The 19830-nt window shown below is 36.2% G+C and overlaps 1 protein-coding gene and 1 long non-coding RNA gene across 2 annotated transcripts; one reads left to right on the forward strand and one right to left on the reverse strand.

The window, feature by feature from the left end:
* Window positions 1–8520: 8520 nt before the first annotated feature.
* On the forward strand, window positions 8521–10885 carry LOC113301747. The gene is made up of 6 exons (XR_003336461.1): window positions 8521–8801; window positions 8909–8992; window positions 9105–9230; window positions 9395–9493; window positions 9903–10062; window positions 10350–10885. It is a non-coding gene; the product is annotated as an uncharacterized LOC113301747 (long non-coding RNA).
* Window positions 10886–18092: 7207 nt separating this feature from the next.
* LOC113306802 (F-box/kelch-repeat protein At1g15670-like) lies at window positions 18093–19517 on the reverse strand. The gene has a single exon (XM_026555721.1). It carries the CDS (start codon window positions 19243–19245, stop codon window positions 18163–18165), a length of 1083 nt encoding a protein of 360 aa, XP_026411506.1. The 5' UTR covers window positions 19246–19517; the 3' UTR covers window positions 18093–18162.
* Window positions 19518–19830: the final 313 nt, after the last annotated feature.

The following is a 19830-nucleotide window of genomic DNA, read 5'->3' on the forward strand; positions in this document are numbered from 1 at the left end:
AAAAAGAAAGTGCGAAGCATTTTCACCCATAAATACATTAGTTGGGACTCACTTTATCACTAATAAACTTCTTTGTAGGTGTTTTTATGAAATAAGCTCTTATGGAGAAAGTTGCTCGAAAAGTGGTTTTTGTACCCCGGAGGACACATGTTATTCAGACTCCCAGTTTTGGATAAGGGGTACCCAATTACTAAGGGGCACCTCAACTGATAGGGGGAACCCACATGATATTCGCACCCCAAGCAGCTGGTTAAAGGGCACCTTCTTCTTCTTCTTCTTTTGAATTGATTTTTATGGCGGGAAATGTTCGAGTGAACTGCGTACTTTTCTTGGATGAATTTCAGAGACTTTCACTAAGACTCAATCACTGGAATTCTTTGTGCTCATTCTATTTAGACAAACAGGGTCGGTAAGGGTGATAGAAACTGCTAAAATTGGTTGTATGATCGGATAAATACAAACAGAGGAATACGAGATATAATGGTTTGAATTTCCGTGATTTTCTGTGGAGGATTTGTGGCTGATTCCGTAAGATTTTCTCGAGGATTTTAATCGAAGATATCATGTTTGAATGAAACAGGGGAGGTAATCACTTCAGAAACGTAAGAAAGGGAAAGTATCACCAAGTTTAAAGAAAACAAAGTCAAGAGATATTACCGGGATTCTGTATGCATAACTGGAGGTTTGCTTGAGGAAAGAGGGAGTCTGACTTTTTCTGGAACTTGTAATCCAAGAATTTGGAGTGCGCAAGCTGTAGTTGACGCGTGAAAGGGAGGATAATAAGGAAATATTTCCTTAACTGGCAGCTAAGGATAATATTGATTAATGGAGGATTATTTGCATTAACACGGAGATATTGTTGGTCATGTGGGTATAAATCAGTTGTTGGGGACTCAGAGTGGGGGATCGAGTGTTTGGGGGAGGCTACATAGTGGAGAAAATTGCTGCAGCAGCAGAAAAATAGTGAAGAACACGAATAATAGACATACAAAGATAGTCGTTAAACTCTGTCGTTTATACTTAAGATATAAGACTGTCCAGTACGACAGTTTACCGTTATTCTTTGTGTCAGTGGGTTTGAAACACTTATAAACGTTGTGATTCCCTGTTTTAATTGATTTTCTCTTTTTCTCTTCTTTGTAAACACCATTTGAGCAATGAAATATCATTTTGAGAGTGTTTTCACATGCGGAGCTAAACCTTTCTCTGGGACGACGGAGGAAACCAAAATTCGTCATGTGGTAAATTCATTTAATTATTTATATGACTATTTGCAATAAATTAAAATTAGAAAAAGATTTTTCTTAATTAATTGTCATTTCATTTGATGGTTTATGCTAAGGATTAATTCTTTTGATATGCCATGCTTAAGATTTATAATTAAAATTTTAAGAATCTACCTTAGGCAAAGAAATAGAGTCAAAATTCTTATTGAATGAGCTATAAGGGTTTAGAATAAATAGGTGAATCGCATGAATTTGAATATTTGGTGGAATCCTAGTCCCAGTAACTCTCGCTTCTGTTTATATTTATTAAATTTTTAAAATTAATCTTTACAAGTCTTAGAGTTCGAATCCTTATTTACAACAACGATTAAAAATCACATCATATTCCACCGCCTTTACTCTCTTCTGTGGTGAAAAATAAGCCGGGTATTTCTCACACGTGCTGTAGACCGCCAGACCAAAACCCTAATTGTTATCCCCTATTTGTGTGAAGCTGAGTCAGCCTTTGTGACGACGTGTTGAGAGAGAGAAATATTCTCTTTATCCGAGTTGGACAAGATAGAGAGATATTCTCCGATTTGTAAAGTTGTACCAATATCTCGTCCCCGACCTAGTCTGACAGAGATTCGAGATTGACTACATTATTTTCCATGTTAGTTTTTATGCATTTACCTGTGTACAAATGTATTCAGCCTTGTACGAAATTCCCGAGATTTCGTCGAAATTCTTGGTAATGGTCTATGATGGAGTCGGTCTCTCAATCTCAACGAAACGAGAAACCGAAAAACTCGCCGATATGGACGAGAAACTCACCGAGACGGCCAAAATCTTACCCATACGAGTTGCCGTGGTGACCCTAAGTCAAAATTAACCCTAAAGTACCAAGTGGGGGGGGGGGGGGGGGGGGGAACCGCTTCCTGTGTATGCTCCATGTGTGCATAAATATAGCATCAAATAAAAAAAAAGGAAAATTAGGCTAAGGCCCAACCCATGGATAACCCATAATATGAGGCCCTCAATTAAAAGAGTTTTAAAACCAGGCCCCGAATTATTAAAAGACCTTGATACCCTTATGCATATTATCAAGCCCATAATTAAATAAAATTTAAATTTAGGCCCAACATTATTAAAATATAGTGTGATGATGTTCCAACCACCTCCGACCACCACAGCCACCGCCAACCACCTCCGACCATCAACGCCACCAACCGTCGCCGCCAACCACCTGCGACCACCACCGCCAACAACCACTTTCGACCACCACCGCCACCAACCACCACCACTATCCACCTCCGACCACCGCCTCCACAAACCACCACCTCCACCCGCCACCGCCATCCACCTCCCTCCACCACCGCCAGCCACCAAAAACATATGGATGTGTACACAGAAGTTACACATGCATATGACATGTGTATCCAGAAGTTACACATTCATACAAAATGTGTAATGCAAAGTTACACTTATACATAGATGTGTACTCTGTAGTTACACATGTGCACGCAGAAGTTACACATGCTTATGGCATGTGGTATCTACAAGTTACACATGTTATATGCATGTGTAACTTTTTATTACACATGCTATATGTACAAGTATCTACAAGTTACTCATCAGAAAATGCATGTATTACTTTAATTTTCGTTTACAATAATTTGTCCGTTCATCAATTACTACAATTACTGTAATTGGTTGTTTGAACACAATAAACGAATTAAAACATGAAATATGGAAAGCAAAATCCTAGAAATAATCCACTATATCCTATAGTAGAAATGTTTCCTTCCTTTTTTGTCTTTCTCGATTCCAATATACTTGCACATCTGTAAACAAAAAATAAACATCCAAGAGATTAGGTTGGATGGACAAAAAAATAATCAAAGCGAAATGCACTTTTCATTGAACTCTACAAACACTGAAAAATCAGATTCATACAGAAACTTCAGATATAGTTATACACCATCTGACTTATGTAACTGAGAGTTACACATGCATATAACATGTGTAACTAGGAGATACATATGCATCTGACTTGTGTAACTTTCAGTTACACATGTATATAACTAGTGTAACTAGAAGTTACACCTGCATATAGCATATGCCATTTATCATGAACTTGCAAGCCTAAGTTACCTAAAGCGCAGTGTTACAATTTTTGGAGGACTGACTACAACCTCTGTACAAAAATCTTGTTTTTATACTCATTTAGCATTAGAAATATTTATATGTCCATCTAAAGCTAACTACAAAATCAAATAACCGAAACAAAAGCTTGTTGAAAACTATCGTGCAATTCATTTATTTATATGTAAATGTTTATGAACAGGTTACAATTCCTAGATTGGTCAAGCTATATTAATCTACAGACCTCAAGTACATTACTTTGAAACATTACTACCCAATCAAAGAAACAAAAAGATTATTGAAGAATGGCAAAAGGGCATACCATCAGTATTGCTCCAAAGACCCTTATACAAGACAAAGCAACCACTTATTTCTCCACTATAAAAAACAATTCAAAAACAAATAAAGCAATCAAAATTATTTGCAGCACCACTCAATATTTTCCATCATACATTGACCATAATGAACCAAGAATCATATAGAGACATATCATCGTGTAAGCTTACACCAGCTGACTTGTGTAACTGAGATTTACACATGCATAATAACATGTGTAATTAGGAGATACACATGCATCTAACTTGTGTAACTTCCAGTTACACATGCATAGGGATAGTAGTGATGGATAGATGGATAAATTCAATCAAATACGAGATGATGATCAGATTTGCAAAGTAATTAATCAAATGCACAAAGGGTGAAGACATGCATACCTAACTTCATCAGTGAATGCACCTTTTTTCTTCACCCAGCAAGAATCCACTTGAATCTCAGGATACAATGAACTTTTAGCCGAGGTAAGGAACACAAATAGAGGACTGACCACAACCTCTGTAAAAAAAACATTCCTAACTATATTTAAATACTTCTAATACATAGAAATATCAAATGTAATAGAATATTCACAATATCAATACATCCACTCACCAACAACATCTATGGATGCAATTTAAGTACCATTAATGTGTCAACAATCTTCTTCAATTAGTCCTCAGTTTCATTCTGAATTCCACAATTACCCAATTATGAATTTCACCTCCTACTCCTAATTTCAACATTTCAGCGCCAACTCCAATTCCAGGGAGACCATCCTACAAAAATACCACATAAATAAGCTGGTAGATTTATTGAGTTATTGGCAACCTGAAGAGTAACAAAACACAATAAGATTTTACGAGATTAGAAAGAACGATACATTATCAACATTTCAGCGCCAACTCCGATTCCAGGGAGACCGTCCTACAAAAATACCACATAAATAAGCAGTTAGCTTTATTGAGTTATTGGCAACCTGAAGAGTAACAAAAAACAATAAGATTTTACGAGATTAAAAAGAAAGATACACACAACAATGTATAACCAGTTTTACATACACTTGACTACTGTAAATAGGAGTTACACATGTATATGATTAGTGTAACTGGGAGTTACAAATGCATATGAATAGTGTAAACGCAAGTTACACATGTTGTTCATAATCATCGAAATATGAGAAACACAATCACATTGAAATATTAATCAAAAAACACCACCACTGACTTCAAATCCTCCTCTAAACTTGCTGCAACACCACCATCTCTATTCAAAAAGGGATTAGCTAAGAATTTTATTCGTTAAAGAGTGTCAATTCAAGTTAAAGAAATTCAAAACAAAAGTGTATAACTAGTACTATCAGATTGAGCAGCTTTCTTCAAAGTATTAGGCACAACCTCGGATGATAGATTCAAAATAAGTACTCAAAATTCGATTTTCGTTGATTCCTCTTCTTCATACTCGTCAAACGTATGCACGAATCAGAAATTAAATGATAAACGTATCAAGAACGACAACAAATTGAATTATCCAAAAGAGAGAATCAAGCAAATCGAAACTAAACAACATCAACAACACAAATCAAAATCTATCTAGATATAAAATTACAAAATTGATTCATTCAGAAAAATAATTCTATTGTCTTCTTTTGCGATATAAAAACCAAAAATACAAACAAGAACATAATGATGAATACCTTACCTGAACTAGCTTGAATCGAATCAAATCTAGCTTCAAAATGTAGATCTGATAAATTAATTCTCGTAGGTTTTATGTAACTAGCTTAAATCTGAAATAAAAATTAAAATCGTATTACGAATATGAAATTAAATCATAAAAAAATCAAGCCAGATCTAGGTTTTACAAGCATAAATATTCAATCAAATCATCATTTTAATAGAAGATGATACTTATACTTAGCTTGCTGATGAGCTCATGTTGAATATGCGGATCTATTAATTGAAATTTGTTTCTCGGATTCATTTTTTTCCACTGAAACCGATACTCCTCCTTCTCCTGGTGGTGGATTTGTGATCTCTATCGTCGCCATCGATGACAACAATTTCCCAAACTTTTCTATTGCTTAAATCTAGGTTATGAAATCGATTTTCACTGTAAATCTCGATTAGAAACTGTATTATCTTCCCTGTTTCTTTATCCTAGAAAGAGAGAGAGAGAGAGCAAAAGCAGATGAAAGAGAAAGTGAAAAAGAAAATGAAACAGAAATCTATATCTAGTTTTATCACGTATATATACAAAAGGGTATTCATGGTATTATTATAATTACTACAGATAATATTCTTATTATTAAGCCCTGAATTCTAAAATTTTGGGCCTAGAAATTTCAAAATATGAAAGAATGGAGTTGGTAGTGAAGGATCCATTTTGTGGGGCTTGTATATGTTGAACTCATATAGTAGGGGGTTTCTAGTATTTTTCACTAAAAAAAAATCCTTTCCTCTCTCGTAGCCCTTGCTCCAAGAGGAACACGAGATAGAGTGGTTAAAACTTAAAACACCGTGCCTTCTTGAAACAATACCAAATATTTGGTGTGGGCTTAAAACACCCCATCTTTTTTAAAACTTCCCTAAATCAAATACAGAAGTTAATGTTAAGTGGGAATTATATAAATGCCCTCAATTCTGACGGGATTCACGAATACCCTCATGAGACAATAAAAATACCCCTCTCCAACTACAGGCCCATCAGGGGTCCATCAACATTTTTATTCTTTCCGCATTTTCCCTTCCTCCTTTAAACTTCCTTCTTCGTTTGTGAAGCCCGTCTCTTCGAACATTCAGAGAAGAGAGAAATCTAAATCTAAACTCTCCACCACCGTCTCCATTTCTACCACCACCATCTCCTTCTCCATCACAACCAACACCAACACTAGTGCCATCACCACCACCACCATTACCACATACCACCTCTACGAATAGAGAATACAGTGGAAAAAAAAAATCAAATCTCAAAATTATCTTCCAGCCATCGCCACCACCACTCCTATCTCATGTGACGACGGCTGGTGAAGAAGAGAGATCGATGTTTTTGCGCTTAGGATTCATGAAACGAAGAAAGAAGATTTCTCTTTCAGCCATCGCCACCACCACTGCTATCACCACCGTTTTATTACGAAATCGGTAAGAACACCTGAAGAATCGATTCTAGTTTCAGATCTGGAAACATTGCGTCAGTTGTGTTGATGAAGATAATAATAAAGGTGGAGGTCGTGGCGGTGGTGAAGGAGGATATCAAATCTGTGTTTTATTAGAAGAATATGATGGTGGTGATGGTGGTGGTGGTGAAGGAAGATACCATATCTACACTGATGGTGGTAGCAACGGCGATGAAGGAAGTATGTATTTCAATCTATCAATTGATTATCTTCTTTCTCTAGTTTGAGTTTCTCCTGGTGGTGGTAGTATGTAGATAAAATCAATCATGAAGATTGTGTTGGTTCAGGTTCGAATGATGAAATAAAATCAGTCTTGAAGATAGTGGTGGTTATGGTTGTTGTGGTGTTGGTGGATATTCTTTGTGCTGGTGGTGTTGGTGATGCTGGTGAGGTTAGAAGGATGAATTTTGATGATGGAGATTGTGTTGGTTCTGGTTGGGATGATGAATTAAAGTTGGTCATGAAGATAATGGTGATTCTGGTTGTTTGTGGTATTGGAAATGTTGTACGCTGCTGGTGGTGGTGGTGGTGGTGGTGAGGTTGGACGACAAGTTGCTGAATACTACTCCATCAACTATTGACGGTAATGACTGAATCTGTTTTCAATGTACATTTGATTTAAAAATTTGATTGCACTAGTATTGGTGTCAATGATCTTGTGATTTTGATTGTGTTTCAATTGTTTACTGGTAATGGTTTAGGTGAATTGTGTTTATTTGGTGTTGTACTGGTGGTAGTGGAAGTTGTTATAGTGGTTGTGGTGGTGATTGTGATGGTGGTGAGGCTCGAATGATAAAGAATGACAGAAATGGTATTCAACAACCAATATTTGTGTATCAACAATAGAAATTGATCTTAGTGTAAGGAGTCAACAACAAATATTTGTGTATCAACAATAGAAATTGACCTTAGTCTAGGGAGTCAACAACCAATGTTTGTGTATCAACAATAGAAAAATGGAATCAACAACCAATATTTGTGTATCAACAATAAAAATTGATCTTAGTGTAAGGAGTCAACAACAAATATTCGTGTATCAACAATAGAAATTGACCTTAGTTTAGGGAGTCAACAACCAATGTTTGTTTATCAACAATGGAAAAATGGAATCAACAACCAATATTTGTGTATCAACAATAGAAATTGATCTTAGTGTAAGGAGTCAACAACAAATATTTGTGTATCAACAATAGAAATTGACCTTAGTTTAGGGAGTCAACAACCAATGTTTGTGTATCAACAATAGAAAAATGGAATCAACAACCAAATTTGACAAATATTTTTGAACTTTTGATTTTTTGGATCAACTTCAATTGTTGACACCTAATATTGATGGCGGCGGCGGTGGTGGAATATTATTGGTGGTTGTATTTGGAGTGGTGGTGGTGGTGGTGGAGTGGTGGTGGTGGTGGCGGCGGTGCTGTTGGTGGTGGTGAAATGGTGTTGCTGGTGGATGTGAAATAATAGAAAAATCTATATTTTAATGGATAAGATTTTTAAATGGAAAAAAATATTGTAAATGAGAATATTAAGGTAATCTATCTTTTAATAGATAAGGTATTTAAATGATATGGGTATTTATATTGTTGTATAAGGGTATATTTATTGGGTGTCAAAATTAAGGGTATTTAATAAATTTACCCTAATGTTAACTGCTAAACTAGGTACGGCAATTTAGGATTCCAGGGCTATCGTGATTTGATTCGAGGCTTCGTTCTAAGTTTATTAGGGTTCTGATTTCTAGGGCTTTTTGTTTTCTAGGGTTTTTCCATTGTATTATATCTTTGGGGTTCAAATTTTGTGCATGAAATTTCAATTCTGATAAAAATTTCTTGTTTGAATAGTTGTTTTACAGGTAGGTTCTTAGTAAGAAGAAGAAGGTAACTGATATTCGATATGGAAACTGCATGTTTTAGCAAGTCTTATTTTGAGCAACCAAGGAACGTTCTTGAGGCTGAGTATGAGTAAGCAGTTAATTCTATACTTATTGGCTTAGTCACTGTTGATGTCTGTATCATTACTAATTATGCAGTTGTTCATGATTTGTGACACGTGATCTTTCTTCTGCTAGGCTTTTCCCAAAGTCTTCAGATCCACGAATTGAAGGTATCAAACAACATATGATGAAGACTGGTCAAGTAGATTATAGTAACAGGTCTATCTATCCTCATTACTGGCATGCATTAATCACTGTATATATACTACTTCTTTTCCCCTAGTTTTTGTTTATTTATTTCAAAGTCAGAACTGATCCTTTCAATTTACAGCAACTGGAGTCTCCAGTTGGACAGGGATGCGCGAAGGAAGCTCCGTTGGATTCAAGCGGCGGAGGGAGGATGTGAGCCGCCGGTCCGTCGTCATTCTAAGCATAAGGTTCCTGTTCCAGGGATGAGGTGTGAGTTGTTTGGCTTCGGACATTTGTTTCACAATATACATGAGCATCCAGACACCAATCCTGGTGAAAAGTTCTATAAAATTGATTATTGGGGTGTTTTCTGCTCTCAAAATACCTCCAATTACATGTACTCTGATCTGCCCTATTTATTTGAACTTCCAGGCCGAAGGCACGTGGCATGGTTGGAATGCGGAATCGAACCCGGTCAAGGAATTTGAGAAGTATTTATCTTCAGTAATCAGAAAAGATACTCCTAGTGAGGTAAAGTTTTAGAATTAATTCTTACCGCTGTCAAGTTTGTTTGGAATTGCTACTGCCAAGTTGATTGACGATGGGCGTAGCTTATTCCTGGGATTATTGTTAGGCAGGACAAATTGTGATCTATTAGATGTATTTCAGTTAAAACATGGTCAATGCTTGTTACGTATTCTGCATAAACATAGGCACAGTATTGGTCATCCTGCCAAAATGGTTGGTCACTTTGAATTTCTGACTGCTTGGACCTTTAGTACAGCAGCATCTTTACTAGTATTGGTTGGAATGCACCAGCGCAGGCAAATCGATACACCCTGTTACACATGCCATGAATATCATGGCAACATCTTCATATTTGCAATCACCCTTTATATCTAGTGCCATTGTTTCAAAGGAGGATTTTAATCATTTGCAGGAGATGGACATTGAAGAAGACAACCACACAGCTGATTGGGCTACAAGGATGGAAGAACCTCGGTTTGTTTGTGTTTATGGCAGAGGACACAGTGGAGTTGAGGCAGCTGAAGCAGCAATTGATTTTATCAAGAAAGTCAAAATTGAAGAGGATACTGAAGGTACTTAGGCTGTGCTAATCTTTAGTTGTTGTGCAAGTCTTCTCGAATGCTTAAACAGAGTTGTACAGAAACCTTGTGCGTGCTCCACGCGAATCAATTAGTTGTGCGTGTTCGATTTATCAAGCTGAAAATTCTCTTTTGAATTTGGGACCCAAAAGTTTTGCCTGCTTACTCATACACTTGTTTCTGGATTTTTCATTTTCTGGTCACATATCAGTGTCTGCAACCCTTACGGTCATTTACTTTTTCCTTACTTCTGTTCCTTTGTTATTTTGTGGGATTTACAGTCGGATCTTTTGGAAGATGTACAAGCTGAGGTCATTGAAATTGATAAGAACACCGTGCCGCCATGTACCAGCAACAAGACCGTTAATGTATACAGAATTCAGCACTTGCCATGTTTATTGTCCTAGCCTCCAATGACCACTAAATTCTGACCAACTCCCGCGAACTCGCAAGACAGAGGTAATCCATCTGAGGAGGTGCTGGGTATAGGTGGTAACTTCCCTGGTTTATAAAAGCTAAGCCGGGGAACCGGTGTATCAGGATTTTCTGGGTTTTGCAGTAAATCATCGATGATTGGATCAGAGCTGTTAGATTTTGAACGAAACTGTTGGGATATATGTTTTAAAATAATTCTTTTGTATATTTTATCAACAATTCGAGCTTAGCCCAGTGGTTAAGCATTTTAGGCCTTGAGGGTGAGGTCTCAGGAGGTCTCTTGAATTTGGAAAGTTATTTTTACTGATTTTGAAAAGAATTTTCAACCCAGTTTTATTGCCCTTAATTACGTTGATAATTGTGCTAATTATGGTACGATTAATTTGCCCGTTTTATACTGTTATGAAATTTATAATGTTTGCAATAAATTAAATTTATTTTGCATTAATTCGTATTCATTGCTTGGGCTATAAATCAGTTTTGGAAGCAGAAGGAAAAACAAGTTTTTCAATACCTTTGTTGTTGTTGTTTTGAGAATCAAGAGACTAGTTTTTCTGAGCAAGATAAGAAAGAGTGAAAGTGATCAACCTCTCATTGTGTGCGTGAGGGATTGAAGAGAGTTTTTATCTCGGTTGTTTTATCCTGAGGGCGTTGTGACGAAGAACGAACTTCTTGCACAAAACTCAAGGCAGAGCCACGAAACGTCTTAAAGAGAGCGACCTGGTCGTGACTCAACCGTTATCTTGTTTTTGTGTTTAACTTTTGTTTTGCAGGTTTGAAATCGGCAAATGTTCCAACAATTTTAAGACGAATCTTTCTGCCATGGAATCTGAAAAGAAAACCGTTGCTGATATCAACAAGCCGTTCAAGTTTGAAGGACTTCATTTCAGAAGATGGAAGCTTAAGTTGTTTTACTACCTCAAACTGATGAAGTTGCACATGATGGTGACCTCCATCAAACCAGCTAATCCATAAGATGAAGAAGCTGCGAAAAAAGCAACTCCAGCCGCAACAAGTGCAACTCCTCAACCAACTGAAGAATCTGTTGTGACCCAAACTGCTGAAGAAAAACAAAAAGCCTATGAAAAATGGATTGATAATGACTTTGATTGCAAAAAATATATTCTGAATGCTTTGTTTGACGATCTATATGAATATTATTCCACATTTGATACTGCTAAAGATGTGTGGGATGCCTTACAGAAAAAATATGACACTGAACAAGCTGGATCGAAGAAATATGTTGTAAGCCGCTACCTGAGATATCAAATGGTGGATGAAAAATCAGTCGTTGCTCAAGCTCATGAACTTCAGAAAATATCTCATGAAATTATGACGGAAGGTATGAAAACTGATGAACAATTTCAAGTATCTGTACTGATTGATAAATTACCCCCATCTTGGAAAGATTTTCGTAATGCTTTGCGTCATAAAACTAAGGAATTTTCTCTTGAAAGTTTGATTGTTAAGCTCAGGGTTGAAGAGGAAGCACGGAAACAAGACAGAAAGGAAGAGATTCTTATCGTTTCCAACAATAAGAATCAGACTCAATCGAGTTTGAAACCTAAGAAAAAACCGATGAAACCTGACCAGAACCAAAGGAAAGGAAATCCTAATCAAAACAAGAACCCACACCCATCAAGGAAATTTCAGAATTCTGATTCTGAGTTCCTTTGTTATGCCTGCGGTAAATCAAACCACATGGCTAGGGATTGCAGGAATAACAAAGGAAAGAATAACGCACAAGATAATGCTGCTGAAAGTGTTATAATTGCCATGGTTTATGATCCAGAGATTCACATGGTTGGTGGAACCGATGGGTGGTGGATAGACAGTGGTGCTTCGCGTCATTGTTGTTTTGATAGGTCCCTATTTAAGAGCTATGCAGAAATCAAGGATAAGAAAGTGTTGTTGGGAGACTCCCATACCACTATTGTGAAAGGTTCTGGTACGGTAGAACTGAAGTTTACTTCTGGAAAGACAATTATGCTGAAAGATGTCCTCCACACTCCAGAAATGAGAAAGAATCTTTTTTTCGGCTATCTTCTCAACAAGGCTGGGCTGTATCAAACTATTGGATCTGATGTTTACACAATTATTAAAAACAGGGTGTTTGTAGGAAAAGGTTATGCTGCTGATGGAATGTTTAAGCTTAATGTTGAAATGAATAAAATTGCATCTTCTTCTTATATGGTGTGTACTTTTAATGTTTGGCATGCTAGACTTTGTCATGTGAACAGTAGATCAGTAGATACCATGAGCAAACAAGGTTTTATTCCAAAACTATCCATGCATGACTTTGAAAAGTGTGAATCTTGTAGTCAAGCAAAAATAACCAAGAGTTCTCATAAATCTGTTGTTAGAGAATCTGAGCCTTTAGAGTTAGTGCATTCTGATTTGTGTGAATATGAAGGTATATTAACTAGAAATGGAAAAAGATATGTCATGACTTTTATTGATGATTATTCTAATTATACCTATGTTTACTTGCTAAGTCATAAGAATGAAGCTATTGAAAAATTTAAAGTTTTTATTGCTGAAGTTGAAAATCAATTTGGTAGGAAAATTAAGAGATTTCGTAGTGATAGGGGAACTGAATATGATTCTAAACCATTCACTGAAATTTATGAATCTTCTGGAATTATACATGAAAAAACTGCTCCTTATAACCCTGAAATGAATGGAAAAGTTGAAAGAAAGAATCGTACTTTTACTACTCTTGTGACTGCATGTTTGTTGAGTTCTGGTGCTTCCCCCTATTGGTGGGGAGAAATTTTGTTGACTGTTTGTTATGTCTTGAATCGTGTTACAAATTCAAAAACTAAAATTTCACCGTATGAACTATGGGAAAACAGAAAACCAAATGTATCTTATTTTAAAGTATGGGGTCGTTTGGCTTATGTTCGTATTCCTGATCCTAAAAGATCAAAGCTAGCTAGTAAAGCTTATGAATGTGTTTTTGTTGGGTATGCTCAAAACAGTAAAGCTTATAGATTTTTTGATCTTAATAATAAAATTATTATTGAATCTATTGATGCTGATTTCTTTGAAGATAGGTTTCTTTTTAAATCTAGAAATAGTGGAGGTTCTCTACCTAGTACAAATTCTGAACTTAGAATGGAAGAACCCAGAACTGCAGAGACTAGAGACGCTGAAATTAAACCCAGACGTAGTAAAAGGGCTAGGATTGTGATAGACTATGGTTCTGAATTTGAAGTTTATTCCCTAGAGGAAGACCCTTATAGTCTTCAAGAGGCACTTAATTCTCCTGAATCCGGTTTTTGGCAAGAAGTCATAGATAATGAAATGGACTCCCATAATCTCAATGGAACTTGGCACCTAGCAGATTTACCCGCTGGTTGCAAAGCAATAGATTGTAAATGGGTACTTAAAAGGAAGTTGAATCCTGATGGTTCAGTAGACAAACACAAAGCTAGGTTGGTAGCTAAAGGATTTAGACAAAGAGAAGATGTAGATTTCTTTGATACTTACTCTCCCGTTACAAGATTGACTTCTATTCGTGTTTTGATTGTTGTTGCTGCTGTGCATAATCTTGTTGGTCATCAAATGGATGTTAAAACAGCTTTTTTAAATGGTGAATTAGAAGAATAAATTTACATGGAACAACCTTAAGGTTTTGTTGTTCCTGGTCAAGAACATAAAGTGTGTAAGTTAGATAAGTCATTGTATGGTTTGAAACAAGCTCCTAAGCAATGGCATGAAAAATTTGATAATTTGATGATTTCACATGGTTTCAGAATTAATGAAAGTGACAAATGCATATACTATAAGTTTGAAAACAATATATGCATCATGATTTGTTTATATGTGGATGATTTGCTTATGTTTGGTTCAAACTTGTCTGTGGTTGAAGAAACTAAGATCATGCTTAAGTCTAAATTTGAAATGAAAGATTTGGGTGAAGCTAGTGTAATTCTGGGAATTAAGATTACTAGAACAAATGATGGTATTTCTTTGGATCAGTCTCATTATATTGAAAAGATTTTAAAGATGTACAACTATTTTGATTGTAAACCTGTGAGTAATCCTTTTGATGCTAGTGTTAAACTGTTTAAGAATACTGGTGATAGCATTAGACAATCTGAATATGCTAGTATAATTGGTAGTCTTCGTTATGCAACTGATTGTAGCAGACCATACATTGCATATGCAGTGAGGGTTTTATGCAGGTTTACCATTTGTCCTGGTTTGGAACACTGGAATGCAGTTGAGAGGGTTATGCGGTATCTTAAAAAGACCGTTAACCTAGGATTACACTATAAGAGATTTCCTGCAGTCCTTGAAGGATACTACGATGCTGATTGGAACTCTCTTTCAGATGACTCCAAGGCCACTAGTAGATATTTGTTTAATATTGCTGGTGGCGCTGTGTCTTGAAAGTCAAAGAAACAGACAATTATGGCTCAATCTACGATGGAGTCTGAATTGATAGCACTAGCAGCAGCTAGTGAAGAAGCAGGATGGTTGAGAAACTTGCTTTCTCAAATTTCTTTATGGGATAGACCGATACCAGCTATTATGATCCATTGTGATAGTACCGCGGCTATTGCAAAAGTACAAAAAAAAATTTATAACGGTAAGAATCGACAAATGCGTCGAAAGCACAAATAGTTAGAGAGTTTCTCACAATTAATGTTGTCCGTGTGGATCATCTTAGGTCGGAAGAGAACTTAGCTGATTCTTTGACGAAAGGATTAGCTAGGGAAAAGGTATGGGAATTTTTCCCTGTAGAAGTTGAATCATTTTGTGATGGATACCCACCTATAAATAGGTTCAAAGGGAATAACGATTCACAAATGATATGGAAATAGAATCATGCATCTTTCCCATGGCATGATATCCTGAAGCGGGTTAAGGTTGAGTTCTTTAATTCTTAATGAAGTATATAGATCTGTATAGATTGGGGTACCAAGCTACAGGAGTACCTTTGATAGACTCACTTATGTGAATGAGAAAGTGTGGCCGCTTTCTATGAGAACATGGGCAGTTCTCTAGAACGTTCATTGAAACTGGGATAAGCACAAGGCCGTAATGTGCTGGCGTTTAGGACTTTACTCTTAGTATAGTTGTGTGTGTATTAAGTAATTTGTTCTCTCCATAGAGTTCAAAGACATGTGTTCACTCTATGTCAGAGTTCAGAGAATTTAATACTATGTAAAGGTTCAAAATCGAAAGATACCTTTGCTTATGCACATAACTATACGGATCTTGCTCAATGATTTTAAAAATATAAGTGGGGGATTGTTAGGATATATGTTTTAAAATAATTCTTTTGTATATTTTATCAACAATTCGAGCTTGGCCCAGTGGTTAAGCATTTGGGCCTTGAGGGTGAGGTCTCAGGATCAAATCCCTCCCCCTACTAATTGGGTATATATAGGAGGGATTTGATTATTCCCCCAATTATATATGTTTACAATAAATTAAATTTATTTTGCATTAATTCGTATTCATTGCTTGGACTATAAATCAGTTTTAGAAACAGAAGGAAAAACAAGTTTTTCACTACCACTTTTATAGGAGGGATTTGATTATTCCCCCAATTATATATGTTTACAATAAATTAAATTTATTTTGCATTAATTCGTATTCATTGCTTGGACTATAAATCAGTTTTAGAAACAGAAGGAAAAACAAGTTTTTCACTACCACTTTTATAGGAGGGATTTGATTATTCCCCCAATTATATATGTTTACAATAAATTAAATTTATTTTGCATTAATTCGTATTCATTGCTTGGACTATAAATCAGTTTTAGAAACAGAAGGAAAAACAAGTTTTTCACTACCACTTTTTTTTTTTTTTTTGAGAATCAGTAGACTAGTTTTTCTGAGCAAGATAAGAAAGAGTGAAAGTGATCAATCTCTCATTGGCAACTGTATGTCATAGCAACGCAGATCAATTTCTTCGTGAGAGATTAGAGATGGACATTCTTGAGACGAAGAAGATTCTCGAAAAATATCCCCGGCAGTAATTTACTCATTCGCCTTTGATCCCATCATTCGTATAACGTGTAGATTTAATTAGTCACTGTTAATGTCTATGTCATTATGATTACTAATTATATATACTGTTGTTCATGATTTGTGACACATTGATCTTTCCTTGTTGACCTCATAGGGGTTCCCTAGTGTCTCCAGCCACTACTTATCGTGAAAGGTATATATTTCTTCATTATTAGAGTGCATCAATCAGTATTTACTGTTTACATTCTATTTGTTTTAACTTCTTTTTTTCCCATAGCTTCTGTTTATTTATTTATTCCAACATTTACAACTGAGTTTTTTCAATTGACAGCATTTTGAGTTTGAAGCTGGGCAAGGATGCAGAAATGAAGCTCCTCATGGAAATGGGATGTGAGGCGCCGGTCTATGATTCTAAAGTGAAGTTCATTAAGGTGAGTTATGTGGCTCCAGACATTAATTTCAGAGAACTGATTCTTGGAGTATATTGTGCTCAAAGTTTTTCTCCACATATGCTGATCTGTCCAACTTCTCTGAACTCCCAGTGTGAGAACAAGTGGGATGGTTACCGTGTCAAGAATTCGGAGTTTCCAGACATTCCTGTAGAGGTTAGGTTCTACAATTAATTTTATCGCTGCCAAGTTTGTCTCAAATTGCCGCTGCCTTAATATGGTTTTCGACACTTTTGGAGATTACATAAACAGTTGATTGACGATGAGTTATTGCTACGCAGAACAAATTATGATTTATTCAGTTAAAATATGGTCAATGCTGGTTGCATATTCTGCATAAACTTAGGCAAGGCATCGGTCATCCTGCCAAAATGGTTGATCACTTTAAAATTCTGACTGTTATTTGAAGGACCTTTGAAGTTTAGTACAGCAGCATCTGTACCAGTCTGGAATACACCAAAGCAGGCAAATGGATACACCCTGTTAGACATGCCGTGATAATCATGACATTTACAGCATTTTCATAACTTGAATTACCCTTTATGTTAAATTAATATGATGACGTATGCAGGAGATGGACATTGAGGAAGACATCACTGCTGTTTGTCCTACAGGGTGGGAAGAACCCCAGTATGTTCCCATGTATCGCAGAGGACCCAGTGGAGTTGAGACAGCTGAAACAGCAACTGATTTTATCAAGAAAGTCAAAATTGAAGAGGATACTGAAGGTACTTAGGCTGTGCTAATCTTTAGTTATTGTGCAAGTCTTCTCGAATGCTTAAACTTCGGAGAACTGCTGACCTCCTACTTGACAATCAGAGTCCTGGCCAACTGGGCTAACCCCATATGGTTAGAAATAGAATCATTTACTTTTTTTTTTTATTTCTTTTCCTTTATTATTTTGTGGGATTTACATAGTCGGATCTTTTAGAAGATGCACGAGGTCATTGAAGATGTCTTATTATTCTACGGCTGAACCTATTTGGAAAAAGAAGTGTCACAATGATAAGATATTGAGTAGAATGGCTTACCCAGTGGGTATATACTATATACCGTCTAAACTGTAGATTTTCAGTTGTTTTCGATTTCCTCTCTTTTTCTTTGATCTTTTACTATATTTTATATACACCAAACGTTACCAAAGCATTTGCAAAAATACAAACAACACCCACACTTCTTACAAATAAGCCGATTACAAAATCATGGTAGTGAAAATAAAGTCTTAAACTTCGAAACTATATCCGGACTGTAGAATCCTAGTACACTCTTTAGATAACTCTAATTTCGTCCACTTAAGCATTTTCTCATCAATTTCAAACTCTAATGCATAACAATTTTGTATCCCACCCTTAACATCAGAACCAATTGCCAACATCTTCTTCTGCCATGCCACAATATGAGTACCAATACAAACATCCGAAGGAAGCTTGATGAGTTGCCGCCATTTGGAACCATCTAAACTCATCAAATAAGGTGAGCAACATTTATACAGCGTCCCTTTGAAATCAAACATACATGTTCTTGGGGAGATGTTGCTCTCCATTTTGTCCTCTTCAACAAAATCCCACTTCGTCGTATCAACACTAAAAGTTTCTGATGATTTTTGAAATTTCCCTTGCATCTCTGTTTGGTACCCGCCGATAACATGGAACTTACCACCATGGAACAAACCTTTACATTCATCCCTCTGGCTTGCCATATCAGGGAGCGGGTTCCATGAATCATCTAAGACATCATAAGCCAGAGCGGATGTCAAGGCATTCTTATCATCATCATGTCCACCAGCAATATAAACCTGGCGATTCATATCAGATGCACAAGCAAAAAAAGATCTCTTGCCGCCGGGCATATCAACACCGCGTCGCCATGTTCCGGTAACAAGATCATAAATGTAGACAGAACTCATCACTTGCCATGTTTTGGTATCCCAGCCTCCAATGACCACTAATTTCCGACCAACTCCGGCAAACTCGCAAAACAGAGGTAATCCATCGGAGGAGGTACCGGGTATAGGCGGTAACTTAACCCATTCATTCTTCCCCGGTTCGTAAAAGCTAAGCCGGGGAACCGGTGTACATGGATTTAATGGGTTTTGCATTAAATCATCAATGATTGGATCACTTTCAATTAAAGCAATTAGATTCTGAGCGAACCCTCTGAGCTTTCTCTGTAGATGAAATTTATTTGATTGGATTTCTTGCTTCCATTTTTTGGAAACGGATAAAAGTGTCGAGAATTGAGTGTATGGAACTCGAATTAGACATTCTCTTCCAATCTCATTTGGTAAACCTGGAATAATCTCCATTCAATAGAAAGTACTTGGAAATACAAAATCAAAAACCAGTTGTTTTTGTTTTTCTTGGTTTGCAAATGAAATGAAACAACCTCCTTAAATAAGTTTTCTGAAATAAAAGAAAAACAAAAGAGAGGCTTGTGTCTGCGATCTTTGAGAACACTAGAGACGGAAGAGAATGGAATTGTAAAAAAAGTGGAATTGAGAAGAAGAAGAAGACTATGAAGTTTGAAGTTTGTAGAATTATTAGAGAATGTCTGGTTTTGTTTATGTGAAAGAGTGTGAGATGCTTGAGCCTTGAGGCATATATATATATATATATATATATATATATATATATATATATATATATATATATATTTATAGATAGAAGGGAACAACTGTAAACTAATCGGTGCCTCAAAGTGCATGATTTTTGTACATTCTCTTCACCTCATCGTCGTCATCATCAAGACTGTTATGAAATCTGTGTTGGTTAAACTTCAACATAGAAGCCACTAACAAGCTGGTTAGGACAAGATTAGGAAATTGATGTAATCCTAAGGAAATTAGAAGTCATCTAGTTCTAAGAAAAGGAAAGACATATAATAAGGTAAT

Source organism: Papaver somniferum, chromosome 8 (assembly GCF_003573695.1).
Source record: "Papaver somniferum cultivar HN1 chromosome 8, ASM357369v1, whole genome shotgun sequence".
Classification (NCBI taxonomy): domain Eukaryota; kingdom Viridiplantae; phylum Streptophyta; class Magnoliopsida; order Ranunculales; family Papaveraceae; genus Papaver; species Papaver somniferum.

Bases quoted from the DNA above. Each gene is read 5' to 3' on its own strand.
- LOC113306802 (XM_026555721.1), bottom strand. From the start codon at position 19,245: ATGGAGATTATTCCAGGTTTACCAAATGAGATTGGAAGAGAATGTCTA.